Source organism: Metopolophium dirhodum, chromosome 1, assembly GCF_019925205.1.
Source record: "Metopolophium dirhodum isolate CAU chromosome 1, ASM1992520v1, whole genome shotgun sequence".
NCBI classification, from domain to species: Eukaryota; Metazoa; Arthropoda; class Insecta; order Hemiptera; family Aphididae; genus Metopolophium; species Metopolophium dirhodum.
Window position 1 is genome coordinate 124,439,364 of NC_083560.1, and position 15,162 is coordinate 124,454,525.

Consider the following 15,162-nt stretch of genomic DNA (forward strand, 5'->3'; position numbering starts at 1 on the left):
TTTATTGTTTCTGGATATGATATCATTGATTAATTGCCATTTATGTTTGGTATTGTTCCCGGATTTATGTATTTCTTTTTTGTAGTATTTAGTTTTAGTTTCTTTTATTAAATACGTTAGTTTGTTTCTGAATTTAAGGTAAAAGTCTTTTAGTTTTAGATTTAAAGGATATTTCCTAACTTGAAGGTGAAGGTGGTCTCTATTCCTTATGGAATTAATTAATGCGGTGGTGGCCCATGGTTTAATTTTTTTAGTTTTAGAATTGAAAGATATTTCGGAAGAAGCCTGTTTTTTAAGACTAGTTATTTTTCCAGTAAAATAATGTGCTGCTCTGTTAGTATAGATAATATTATACATTTCAGACCACTCGAAATTTTGAATTAGGTCAGTTAACTTAGCTTCATCTGCTATAAGTATTTTTAAAGGATTTGGTTTATTATGTCGGTTGTCTAGTATGTTCCCTATACTAATTATGTTTGGGTAATGATCTGTTATATTGGATTTAATAACTATCGGCTTTATGTGATCTAAAGACTTTGTTTTAACAAAAATATGATCAATACAAGTATTGGACGCAGGTCTAGTTATGTTTTTAATCACAGGTGTAAATCCGAACTGGGCCATTAACATGAGATAATCTTCTTTTGTTTTTGAAGGTTTTAGTATGTCGATGTTAAAATCACCTAATATAATTTTATATTTAGCTATTTTTAGGTTGGAACTACTCAGTATTATATCGTTTAATTCTTCTAGGGCTATATCAATAATACCATTAGGAGATCTATAAGTAGGATAGATTACAAAGGCCGTTTTTGATAATTTTAAAGAGATTTCTAAGGTTGTTAGTGCTGATGTGTTAAATTCTATTATCGAGACATCGGATAAGGTGTCTTTTAAGTATACTACGCGATACCATCATTTTGATTTTTATTGTTTAAAGTTGTATGAGTTGAGTAACCTGAAATTGAGAAATTAGTGATAGATATATTACCAAGCCCTAACCAAGCCTCTGTTAAAATAATTACATCAAATTTGGTGTTCATGTTATCTAAATTGATACATAGTTCATTAAAATGTTTTTTAATGCTACAGATATTCATAGTGAAAATATTTATTGAGTTTTGTAAATATATAGAGTTGTTTAGTTTATCAAAAGAACAATTAATAGTATTTATTGCCACATTATTATCAAATAATAACGTACTATTAGTGTTTTTATTCATAACAGATATTGTTGAGGTATATACTAGCTAGCCTGGAGGATCAAGTCATTCCATGAATGTCAATAAAACTTTATTAATTGGGTAAAAGAGCTTGAAAATTTAATACAAGACTCCTACTATATTGTTATATTGATATTTGAAAATTATTGAAAATCCTTAGTCACAGTTTTTTTTATTGAGCAGTCGAAGTTTGAATTTTGACAAACAGCGTAAAATACAGAGAATATGTGCAAATTATGTTAAGTTAAAAATTCCTAAAAATTTTTCTTTTTAAATCTATTATTTCAAATTATAATACAAGATTCCTTATAAAGTCATTTACCTTTATATAAAAAAAAATATCTATAAGAAACTTAAATTAAATTTTTATGAGCTTTTGAAGTTCAAATTTTTACAACATTGGATATTCACTCGATTTTTCATTTAGCGATTTTCTTTTTTTGTTTTAATTTAAAAACGAATAACTCTAGATAGGTACATGAAAATTTCACTGAATGTTAAAATAACAATTTTTTAAGTATGGTAATATTTTCAAAATATGTTTATATTTTCATAGATAACATAAGACATTTTAACAGTATTTATTGCCACATTATTATCAAATAATAACGTACTATTAGTGTTTTTATTCATAACAGATATTGTTGAGGTATATACAGGATAAAGTGTTAATAAATGAGCTGGGTACATAGTTCTTTTGTAATAATAGAGAGCTGAAGTCTGTATAATGTTTTGTAGAAATAAACATTGAGTCATTTTCTGAGATTCGTATGGCTTCGCTATGAATACGCTGCCCTTAGATATGGCTATAAAGGCAATTATAAAGTAATAAAGATAATGAATGTGTGTGAGAGTTTTAACATAGAAATAATGATTGTATAAGGTAATAATATGTATAAAGTTGAAATGTAATATTAAATTTGTATAAAGACGAGATAATATATGTGTATGATAATTAGTATAATCGAAATCAGGTATAAGAGTAATGAGTATATACATTTTATATTTACAAATTTAGGTTTGTTGAGTTTAAATGATCATACTGTGATTTTAAATTCGAAATTACTTCCTCATTGTCAACACGTATGATTTTATCCGTTTTGTTTTTCCGTAGGAAAACCAGACCATTTTTTGTCCAAACGAATTGAAAGTGGAGTGATTTTTTGAGGTCTCTTGCTTCTTTGAATAGCTTGCTACCTTTTGTTGTTAAATTTTCTCTAATGTAAATAGGCATATCAGGCTGTATACCAATGTCCTTAGTAGAAAAATTTCTTTTTATTTGGCGAGCTTTAAGTGTAGTTATTTAAACCAATTCTGTGACAATCATTTATCATTGTCACGTTAATATTTGAATTCAATTCTTTACATATTTGTTGGACTAATTGAGTGCAATCGTCTGTTTTATTTTCAGGTATTCCATCAATGATAATATCATTAGATATTTGGCGGCATTCCATGAATTCAATTTTGTTTTCTAGTTGGATTACATGTGTTTTCAAAATATTGTTTTCTGTAATAATCTTATCGATTACATTAAATTTGGCGTTTAAGTTATTGAAATTAATGCAGGTATCTTCTTTAAAATTTTGAAATGTGTCTTTAAGTTGAAGTATGATTTCTTTTATTTCAATTAAATCAGTGTTACCTGAGTTGACTGTGGAGTCAAGTCGGAGTGAGGCTCTTTTTAATAATGTATAAGACCCTGTAACCCTTATATTATAGGTAATTTTAGGTTCAATATTTTTAACAGTCTTTTAATGATACTTGTGCAAATGTTTTTTAAAGGCTTGAATAACAATATCTTTTTGACAAAATGCACACTCAATAGTGTTTTCACTATTTTTAAATGAATAAGATACTAATTGAGATTTATGGAATGTCAATTTATGTATACTCAAACCTTCAAGATCATCAAATTTTTCAGAACATTTATAACAATCAAATTTATTAGGAGTACGACAACTTCTCTGTTGATGTTTTCTCAGTTGACTTATATTAGAAAACGGAATACAACATGCCCAACACATTAAATTATCCTCACATTCAAAATGTTTTCGAAAATGACATTTAAAAGCATAAATGCTTTCGAAGATGAGATCGCAAGAAGGTTTTAAACAAGTAAAAAGTTTATATGATGATGGAAGTCGAATATTTTGCAAGTTTCTTCTGTTTCTTTTTTCAAAAGGTAATAATTCTGTTTCCTTTGATTCAGGTTGTACTCTGGTAGGTTTTTCTTTATTGTTTGAATTCAGTGATGAATTAGGAGGTGCATTAGATGTTGTAGGGGGAGTAAGCTAAAAACAAAAACATAACAATAATTAAAAATAATACACTTTATTAAGGTTAGTAAGCAGAGTACATGGGTTTATTATTAATATTAATACAATATGGTATATTCCCAAAGAGAATAAATAAATTACTCTATTTCTGATCAGTGACAAAAATTTGTGACATATTAAACATAATAATTATTTAACTACTGTATAATTTGGGGATATAATGTGGCGGATATCCGGGTGGGGGATAATTGTTGGACCCCCCCTTGGGCTTTTTGCCACCACTATACATTATGACAATATTGGCTATAACTATTGATTATAAATATTTAAAATGAAATTCAACCCCCTCCCCCTTTCAGAACTTGGATATATCCGCCACTGACGCTATGGATTTAGCGAAGTGTGTTACACTAACTGTGTCCAACATGACCGCCTACACTCACTACTGTGAATGCGTGTCAGTTTACAATAAATACCATCAACTGCTTTGAAATAATTGTGCACTAAGGAGTGTAACCCAAAAATTATGACAATAAGTGGTGGGTTATGTTGGCCTTAGTTACTGGTTGCAAACTTTCATACATAGTATATGATCAGGGGCAGATAGGCAAATTGGGAAATCGGGAATTTTCCAGATGCCTGGTCCTTGTATAATATATAATAATTATAAAATAACAAAAAAATAATAATTTTTTTATAAATTTGCATAGAAAAATGATTACATAGTTTTTACATGTAAATTAATAAATATTTATGCAATAATAGGCATTACAAATGTGTTGGCAGAAATAAACAATATTAAAATTATAATATAAAATCATAGCATATATATTATAGTAGCCAATAAGTAATAAATGATTGTAATTTGATTTGTTTTAGAGGATTGAGGATTGAGTTATACATTAAAGATAATATATAGGTATATAATAAAATGTACTTCCATAAAAGGTTTGGAAAATGTAAATAACTTTTAACTTCTATACAAAATGTTAATATTTATATTTATATTGGTTACAAAATGTACAGCTTAACCTTATTTGATTAACCCAAGACTATTAATGTTTAATAAAATATTTAATAACTTTAATAGACATCTATTTTTTTTAGTTTAGATTTTTTTAAATTTATTTAGTCGAAAACTATTAATTCTGGGGGGTTGGTGGAGGGTGAACCTCTATCTCCTTCTCTCCTCCCACCTGAATACGCGCATGCGCCATTGCAATCAAAAACATGACATATTAAAATTGTGAAACTAGCAGCCTTGGCAGTTTTCTAAAGCTTTGTTAGATTTAATATTATTGTACATTTACATATTTTTAAACTGAAAGGTAAAAACATTAATATTATTTCGGTGGTTATTAGATGTTTTTTTTAAAAATATTTTAAATTTTCTAATCTTAAAGCTTAGACCTACTTATGAGAATTTTTAAATTGTAAGTTTTTTAAAAAGGGCCTTGCACCTGAATTAACCAAAACCTCTAACAGCCCTAAAAAATTTAACTCCTAAAACTTATATAACCCGAATGATTCGATTTTTTACAATCTTCATGTGATTTATAATTTTATTTGTATTTTTGAGGCGAGTTTGATTCTGTAGTTAGTTATTTGATGATAATAATAAATTAACAGGAACAATTTCAAAATTACAATTTTAATTACAAAATCATTATTTATGTTTTATTTTATTTTTCTATAGCTCAACGCCCCTTTACCATAGGTACATTTTTTAAGCATTTTCGTTAACGTATATCTGTTGACTTAGCAAGTGGTAAATAAATACAAACCTATAATTAATTTCAATTTGAAAACACTGTCTTTGTTCTTGTGCTTTCTTAGAAAAATGTAATTACTGTACGTCTGTATATCAATAAACCGAGTTTGGTCTAACACATATGTTACGCATTCGTGTTAAGAATTTATTTTATAAATTTTTTTAGGCTTGAACATTTTTGGGGAAGGGGGCTCAGTCTAAAAAAGTTGTGTTTTTTCTAGACTGTTGTATTAACCAATATTAACCCGAATAATAACAGTTATTAAAACCCAAACGTTAGTTTAAATATTTTATTCCAGTGTTTGAACACCCGAATATATCCAGCACCCGACACCCGAATAAATGATCCGTGTACTATACCCTGGTTTTTAAATGAACACACATCAAAATATAAACACAAAAAAGACTCCTCAAAAAACCACTGCAAACGTTGTTGCCCTCATAGTAACTTAATTAAAACTAACAATACTAAACTAAAACTGCTGAACGTAAATGTACTGTGTTATGCGCTTATAAAACGTTCTCTCAAACGAGTAAACAATCATTACATAATACTAGTCTATTTTACAGATTTCGGCAAAATATACTACCTAATATACCTATTACTTTATAATTTGACTTATAATATACTTACTAACAATTAATAACATATTACATTGTATCATTTTAAAAATATTAAGGGAGGTACTTTTATATTATATTTAAAATACAATTAATATCTTTAACACTTGCCTTTGATTTTGCTAAATAATTAAGAATGATCGACGATTCAGAATATGTCTTTTTCATTGCTGCCCATTTCGAAATATCATTTAGACAATTTTCGCAGATTATTTTTGGTTTAATATCTTCTTTTTCAATCTAATAAAATATTAATTAATATATGTTTAATTAATAAGTAATTCAATGTCTTATTTTTTTGTTATATCTATGTAAGTATAAGTATAAGGTAGGTGGATATTTACTTTTTCTCCAAACATTTCTTCAATTTTCCGGTGCAAATTGAAATCATTTCCATCGTCATCTGGAAAAATCATTGAGAATTTGACATTTCGGTCCACTTCTGGTTTCAGCAAACAAATTCTGCAGAGGTCAAAATTTTCGCTGTGTAAATTTATTTGACTCATGGCGAACGGTTCTTTTAGAAATCCAGCACCAGCGAAACACAAACGATAAGGCGACAACACCAGGGGAGACGCGGCAACCAACAAATACGAGTGGAAATACGATAAAATTTAGTTTTGTACCACAAAGCTTAAAATGTGCTAGTGAGCGTTGTCGTCATGACGTGGGCCAACGGCAATTCACTACTCACAGTACGCAAATCGCAAATGGCGTCGTCCTAACAGAAGTACAGAACTACAAAAGGGCGAAAAGACACCACAAGACATGGGCTTTAAGATAACGTTTATCATGAGTCTTGATACAGGTTGGGCAACTTTATTATAACATGAAGGCAACTTCACACCACCATATATCAGACATACAACGGCTGCATAGAATTTGAAAATCATGTTCTTGGTGACAATCACGGTTGTAGATAATATACTGTTGTATATCTTAAACCGCGGTGACAATACGTTGCTCAGGTTGAGATAAGGCACTATAAATGTGGGTATAATCGTCCGCCTTGTTGCGACAATTCATACACACAGATAACAGAATAACAAATTCAGTTGAACGTCATAAACAAAAATCTCTTGTTTTTGCGAATACGTTTATGTTTTAAATTTTGAATTAAAACTGAATAGTGAATAGCGGATTTAATGGATATATGGTTTAAAGTGTATGTATTTTAAATATCATGTGAATTTATCTATTCAATTCTACAAGAAATGGGTGGTTGTACAGCTGTAAAGCGTTCAAATACACGTAGTAAAGGTTTTCGTCTTTTTCGATTTCCTAAAGACCCTAAAATACGAAAAACTTGGTTACAAAATTGTCGCCGTGTAAAGTAAGTATTAGATCATAATTTATTAATACAATTTATTCATGTTAATATTTTTTGTCGTTTCCTTCAGAATATAGGCATTAGATATAAATATCGTAATATAATAAAATATAATTTTATATCTTATCCATATTCCAATGGATCCATTTTGAAGAAGGACAATTTGAACAACATCGTCAGGATGGTGTAAAAAAACTCAAGCCAAATGCTATACCAACACTGTTTGATATACCAAATCCACCTCGCTTGTTGAAAACCAAAAGAAAATCTTTGTATGAGGTATATATTATTATTAAACCAAATTTATTATAGTTAAAAATTTGCTTTTGTTACCTAAATTATATATAAAAATATACTATTATTGTTATTACTATTAATAGTTACTTTAAACTATTTTATCTATTTCATTTATTTACAAGGCATATTCTTATAATAATCTTATTTATTATAAGTAAAGTTATGCAGTTATTCAAATTTTAAATAAATATAATTGTAGATCTTATTTTTTCTAACGTTTCTGTAACTATACATTTTAATAATCGTTAATAAATTTTTTTTAACCTTAATAATTCTAAATATTATACTAACATAAACAAACAAATAATAGGTAACTGAGTCTAAAGATTCTGATTTGGCCCATTATCAATCAATATTGTTAAAAGAGAAGCAAGAATTGTTTTTTGTTCAACAAGAAAATAACAACTTGAAAATAAGACATCAGGTATGAACACAACTAAATGTACATACTTGTAGATTGATATCATTTAGTTTAATTTCAATTTTATGTTTTGCAAGTAGATAATAATCAATGTTATAATATAACAGGCAATCATTTTTCAGAACTATTGAAGGAAAAAATAAATTGTTATCATTACAAAAAAGAAATTATTGGAATCAAAATTACAAATGGTCCATGAAGCTTTGGATGAGATTATGTACAGTTGAAAAACAATGACAGCTTTGTAAAGTATTAGAGTAAACAAATAGATATAGTTAAATATAAATTATGTATTTAAGTACCAAATTTTTATTTGATGTATTTTATCAGTGTTGTAAAGTATTTAATTTTATTTTAAACTAGTTTAGTAATAGGTATATTATTATTAATTTATCACATACATTTTGAAATAATAAGTACAATAACATAATAATACAATAACTTAACAGTTTTATTAAATTAAGTTATGCAGCTTAAAATAACGTGTACAATATTAAAAAATAAATAACAAATATCACAGGTTTATCTTTTTTTAGCAGTTGCTGTGCCGTATATTTTCTTTCTTTTTTTTGAGTTTACTGAAAAGCTTACTGTAGCATAGGATCTTACTGTAAAAAAGTGTTTTACAATTCTTTCTTTAATATTACAGGATTTAAAACATGTAGGAAATTCAATACATAAATCATTTACAATTTTATTAATTAAGTTATGAGAAGAGTTATGTATTATATATGTCTTATACTCAATATAGAGAATTTCACAATTACAAATAATTAGAAATAGTTCCATGCATGGATGTTTCAATCCACCTTTATTCAATAAAGTGGTGTATGTCTCAATACTTTCAAACAGTTTATCATTAGGTTCATTTTGCTGTAACTTAATCGCACATTCTTTACAACAATGTTAGTTGTACTTCCAGCAATGTGGTATAAACTGTTTAGATCAATTTTACTAATGCATGTTAATATATGGTTGATAGTTTCTGTTTCAAATGCATCATTAGGAAGGTTACTAGCGTAATGTGTAAACATGTCACTAAAATTATTAATATTACTGTGAATACTCTCATAATTGGGATTCTGGAAAAAATCTACGAGATAAGTATCTGTAACCTACTGTCCGTTACCTAACTACTTCTTTTAACATCGGAAATAAATTGAGAAACTGAGATTATTTTTAACGCACTAAGACACTGTGTGGCTGTAGGAGTTGCTCCAGATTTTCGTTGAATTTGAGAAAAAACATTTTCAATTGCATCTTGGGTGAATCTATGACAAATCAAGAAATCTAAGCCAAAATTGACTAGAGTTTCTGCAATATCAATCAAAGATAATGATGACATCATAAAACCGACATTCAAAGGTTTCCAATTATTTCCGATAGTTAAGTTTTTAAATAAGTAATAACTTTCTCTAAAAAATCATATTTAGATTCTTTGTTATTTTTAGTTATTGATGTTTTTCTTAGTTTTGAGGCTGTCAAAGTGAACCATTCATCAATTATTTTAATAAAATGGGCCGTTACTAATGCATCTTGAGGTCAAGTTCTTAACTTTACAGCTAATTCAAGAGCAACTAAAGTCTTTAATGGAAAAAATCTAATAGCTGATCCAACGTTCATTTTCTGAAAATTATATGAGGTGCGTTCGAAAACGCAACTCTAGTTAACTCTATAAAAAAAAATAGTTACCCAACTTCGTTAGGGAACGCAGAGTTAACTCCGTACTACCGTTCCGTAACACCGAGTTGTTATACTCCGGGTTAACTCTTTGACCCCGAAAAAAATAGGTAGGTTGTTTTAACTCCACTGATAATAATGCTTATCCACGAAGATAACAAAATCAACTCTACTCTAACTCTAACCTACTCCAACTAAACGTACTCTACTCTAACTATTCATATTCGAACGCACCCCTGGAAAGATATCTTCACGTTTCAAGTGATATAAAGATCTGAGTTCTTTACCTCCATAAATTTCTTCTGACCACAGTTTAGTAACATAAGATCCTTTGACTATTTGAGAAGGAAGATTATTTATGTCGCAGTAAGTTGTGGGTAAAATTATATCCCCTTTTAGTGTGGCACTTTCTAATTTTTTTATTAAATTATATACAATCAGGAGTAATGAAAATATAATGCCCATTGCAGAAGAACGTATTTTCTCTAATGCCTTCTTTTTTTACTTGTATACCCAATACTGTCTAAAGTGCTCGATTGCTATTGCCCATATCTGATGACAATGACAATACTTGAATACCACAACTTTCGACAAAATTAATACATTCAAAAATTAAATTTTTTAAATATTCATTATTAACAGCACCATCTGTCACATGAGCACCTATGATTTGTTTCCATGTATGGTTTACACCTCGTATTAAGACCACAAGTAGTTTGTTCCCTACTTTAGTTGAATTTTCTATTGTGATACATCCAAACATTTCATGGCGATTTTTATCAAAACTTATATGTGGGCTGATTTCCATTTCGTCCACTGACATACAACAGAATCTATCACTTTCTTCCATACAGGAAACTATTTTTGAGTGGGTCAAGTAAATCATTAAAAACTCCAAAATTTAATTTAAGCTGACGCAGTCTTCTTGTCAATGTACTGTAAGCAGGTAAAGGATATTTTGTTTCTCTAAGATAATCATAACCGTGTACACCTAAGGCAGATCTCATCTTTAAACCCTTAACAATGGTCTTGTTTGCCTACTTTCTAGGCGGTTTATTCAAAGCCAGAATCTGGTCATCGCAAAGGAAAGTATTTAATAATTCATTAATTTTTTTGAACTTTGGTCTTCAGGTGTTCAACTTCCAGTTGAGCTAACTTCTTTTTTTCTTCAATTTTTTCAATTTCTTGAATTTCTTTTTTCATAAGGTCATTCTCTTCTTTTACACGTTTTATTTCAGCTCTAGTTTGTTCAAGTTCTTCCTGTGAAGCAAATGAAAAAATTGAAAAACTACATCCGTATAAATATAATGTATAATTTAAAGTTTGTTTTGTCTGTTTGTATAAGAGAACGCCGTACCTGCATGTGTTGCCTCAACAGTTGCAAAAAGGTCATAACTTACTCAAAAATAATGATATCAATAAAAACCTATATGGGGCCCTTAGATCTTACCTTTAACTATAATTTATAAGGCTTACTTTTGGATCCAGTAACAAACATTGCTCACTAACCGGCTCAGAGTAATTGTCACTGATGGTTACATTACTTTCCATCAACTAAAATACAAAAAATATTTGTATATTTGTTGATATATTTGGTTAATATTTGACTGTGTATTGAGCAACCAACCTTTGTCAAAAATGTTATTTATATTTTTCTTCAATAACTACAAATTATGTTTGAAAAATGTATATGAAGTTTTTAAATTGAAATGCAAAATTACAAACATGATTGTTTCCTGGGACCGGTAGTTATATATATTTAGATATTTAACAGTATAATCTAGTAGTGTCTTAATTTTTTTTTGTCAAGAGGCTTCCTAAATTTAATGTAAAACTGTGAAGGCTCCCTTAATCAAAATTACTAATTGTTTTTTCTAGATTAAATATATACTAAAATTACATGTACTATTTCACACAGATAATTTATTAAAATATATAGTAAATTAATGTTTTAATATACTTTTGAAAAATATTAATAATAGTATTAAAATTTAAGCATTTAAACTTTTTCCATAAACGCTTAGTCTAAAGAAAATAAGCACTGATCTAGGATGACCATATAAATCTCTCTACCATTTAGCATATAGATATGTTTCTATCCCCAGGATCTCTGTTAATAATATATAATAATATATAGGTAATAGCATTGATTTTATAATATACTATAAATACTATGAATATATTATAAAACCAATGGTGATAGGTACAACTGAGTAATTAATGCTTATAAAAAGGTATTTAAAATACATGCATTTTGGTAACACATAGGTAATATGAATACTAGTATTAACCTCAATATCAACATATTATGAATTGTATTTAAAATCTATATATTAATTAATAATTAATAATTATTATTTGTTAATTGTAACACTTTGAAAGCATTATTTATGATAATTTAGAGAATTAACTCTCACATTTTTCATATATTTTTTTATAATAGGAAATTTAAAAATGACAATATTTAATAATACAGTGGGTTCCGCTTAATGTGATCACTTTGGTGCAGGTTATTTTGATTCTATTAACCGGTTGATTCTATAAAACATTTACAACATTTTTTTCATAATTCAATCTTTTAATACAATTACATGTTTGACTATTGTTTGTCTATATAATTTATAAATGTAAAAATGTAAATTTGAACATAAAACAACTATAAAAAAGGTGGATAAGTGGATGTCGCTCTGCTGTACAGTAGGTTACAAGTGGGTCACTGTAATGGATGGTGTTAAATTTGAATTCAATGATATAGTATCATTGTATAAGAAAAACGATTCTGAGCGAAAACGGTCAGTCAGCCTATGATTTTACCAAGTATATTTGATGATATTATTGTGAATAAAGTAATTTATATAAAACCTATTTACTCGGAGCCTTGTTTTAAATTTTCAATCTTTAGCCATAAAAGTTAAACATTTTATACATTTTTAACCACAAAATAATTAATAAATTATAAATTTGATAAATGTTGTCAAAATTTGAACTTTAAATGCTTATAAAAAAAAATTGTGCCTATGTATTTTTAATATTTTTCAACTGCTATTAGAACGATATTTCAGGAGCCTTATATTAAATTTTCACACTTTTTTACCCAACAAATAAAAATTTATTGATATTTATAGAAAAAAAAAACTAAAAAAATTGAAAACTGACAATGTCCGTAAACAGCTCAAAAAGAGTCAAAATATTTTCAACATTTTATGGTGTATAGAAAATGCTAATATGAACATTCAGTGAAATTTTCAAGTATCTACAGCAGCCATACTCAACCTTTTTTTTATTTGGGCCACATAAAATATTTTAAAATATTACGCGGGCCGCAAGTTGAAATGAATAAAACGGAAATAAAAAAAAAAACTAAAAATAAATTTATATATTGTGTATATTTATTACATTTGAAAATTTATTATAAAAAAAATGTAATTAAATATTTATTCTTAATAAGCTTAATAAAATTCACATTAATTAAATATTTAAAATAAAATATTTATATTTAATTAGTGTGAATTTTGAAATTGAGATAGTTTTTTCACTATTTTGGACATATCTGGCTTGTAGTTGCTGCATGCTACTCTTAACAAGTCGTCAAGTTGTGAATCAGTAAGCCGATTTCTGTACACATTCTTTGCATATTTCATTTTTGAATATGAAGTTTCACACTATCAATTCAACGAGTTCTCTTGCGGGCCGCAGGTTGAGTATCGCTGATCTACAGTCATTCGTTTTTTAATTACAATAAAATAAGAAAATTGTTACATGAGAAATCGAGTAAATATCAAATGTTGTAAAAATATAAATTTCAGACGCTCATAAAAATTTAATTTAAGTTTCTTCTAGACATTTTTTTTTTGATAAAGGTAGACAAACTTATGAGTAATCTTATGTTACATTTTCAAATCTTAGATTTAAAAAGAAAAATTTTTATGAATTCTCAACTCAAAATAATTTGCTATTTTTCGTGATTTTTCCGTATTTTGTCAAAATTTGAACTTTAAATGATTATAAATAAAAACATTGACTTAGGATTTTTAATTTTTTTCATCTGCCTTTAAAACAATAACTTAGGAGCCTTTTATTAAATTTTCAAGCTTTTTTACTCAACAGATAAAATTTTATTGATATTTATAGAAAAAAAAACTAAAAAAATTGAAAACTGACAATGGCCGTAAACAGCTCAAAAAGAGTCAAAATATTTTGTAAATTTTATGGTGTATAGAAAATGCTAATATTAACATTCAGTCAAAATTTCATGTCCCTACGGTCATTTGTTTTAGAGTTACACCAAAAACCAAAATCGATTTTCTCGAAAACAGATTTTGCGTAAAAATTCCCATTTTTCCTTAATTTTTCTTTTGTTTTTCACGTCGCTTGTGAAAACTACTGGGAAATTTTTACTTTTGACCCCCCAAAGTACCAACTAGATTTACTTTCCTATCAGAAAAGTTACTATTGAAGAAAATCCAAGCACTTTTACTGTCCTAAAAGGTGATGACAGACACAAAAATAAAAAAAATAAAAAAAATAAAAAAAAAATAAAAAAAAAACACACATCATTGTAGAATCAATACATTCATCGCTTCGCTCAGAATCTAAAAAAACTGTGTTTATATGTATATATAATATTTTTGAGATTTGTTGGTTACAGAATAACCTACTTACGTGGAACCTTGTTGTAAATGTTCAATCTTTAGCTATAAACGTTGAGCATTTTATACATTTTTAAATTTAAAAAAAGGTGGATAAGTGGATGTCGCTCTGATGTACAGTAGGTTACAATATCAGGATATAATATCATTGTATAAGAAAAACGATTCTGATCGAAAACGGTCAGTCAGCCTATGAAATAAGTATATTTGATGATATTATTGTAAATAAAGTAATTTATATATAACCTATTTACGTGGAGCCTTGTTTTAAATTTTCAATCCTTAGCCATAAAAGTTAAATATTTTATACATTTTTAACTACAAAATAATTAATAAATTATAAATTCGATAAATGTTGTCAGAATTTGAACTTTAAATGCTTATAAAAAAAAATTGTGCATATGTATTTTTAATATTTTTCAACTGCAATTGTAACATTATATCAGGAGCCTTGCATTAAATTTTCACGCTTTTTTACACAACAAATAAAATTTTATTGATATTTATAGAAAACAAAACTAAAAAAATTGAAAACTGACTATGTCCGTAAACAGTTCAAAAAGAGTCAAATTATTTTCAAAATTGTATGGTGTATAGAAAATGCTCATATAAACATTCAGTGAAATTTTCAAGTATCTACAGTCATTCGTTTTTTAATTACAACAAAATTGGAAAATCGTTACATGAGATATCGAGTGAATATCAAATGTTATAAAAATATAAATTTAATTTAAGTTTCTTGTAGACATTTTTTTTTTGATAAAGGTAGAAAAACATATGAGTAATCTTATGTTACATTTTCAAATCTTAGATTTAAAAAGAAAAATTTTTATGAATTCTCAGCTCAAAATAATTTGCTAATTTTCGTGATTTTTCCGTATTTTGTCAAAA

General features: G+C 27.4%; 1 protein-coding gene and 1 long non-coding RNA gene across 2 annotated transcripts; one reads left to right on the forward strand and one right to left on the reverse strand.

The window, feature by feature from the left end:
- Positions 1-1,880: 1,880 nt before the first annotated feature.
- LOC132935353 (uncharacterized) lies at positions 1,881-6,750 on the reverse strand. Its single transcript, XM_061001877.1, has 3 exons — positions 6,239-6,750; positions 6,006-6,134; positions 1,881-3,517 (listed from the first exon to the last, which is right to left on the reverse strand). The coding sequence occupies exons 1-3, from the start codon at positions 6,398-6,400 to the stop codon at positions 2,978-2,980; spliced, it is 831 nt and encodes a 276-aa protein (XP_060857860.1). The 5' UTR covers positions 6,401-6,750; the 3' UTR covers positions 1,881-2,977.
- Positions 6,751-6,946: 196 nt separating this feature from the next.
- LOC132935354 (uncharacterized) lies at positions 6,947-8,419 on the forward strand. Its single transcript, XR_009663222.1, has 4 exons — positions 6,947-7,227; positions 7,295-7,503; positions 7,832-7,945; positions 8,065-8,419. It is a non-coding gene; the product is annotated as an uncharacterized LOC132935354 (long non-coding RNA).
- The last annotated feature ends 6,743 nt before the right edge of the window (positions 8,420-15,162 follow it).

What these genes read in the sequence shown, in the direction of transcription:
- LOC132935353 (XM_061001877.1), bottom strand. Translation starts at nt 6,400, where the DNA reads ATGAGTCAAATAAATTTACACAGCGAAAATTTTGACCTCTGCAGAATT. An exon ending in AAGAAATGTTTGGAGAAAAA is followed by an intron (nt 6,135 to 6,238) that starts GTAAATATCCAC and finishes ATATTTTATTAG; the next exon opens with ATTGAAAAAGAAGATATTAA. An exon ending in ATTATTTAGCAAAATCAAAG is followed by an intron (nt 3,518 to 6,005) that starts GCAAGTGTTAAA and finishes TTTTGTTTTTAG; the next exon opens with CTTACTCCCCCTACAACATC.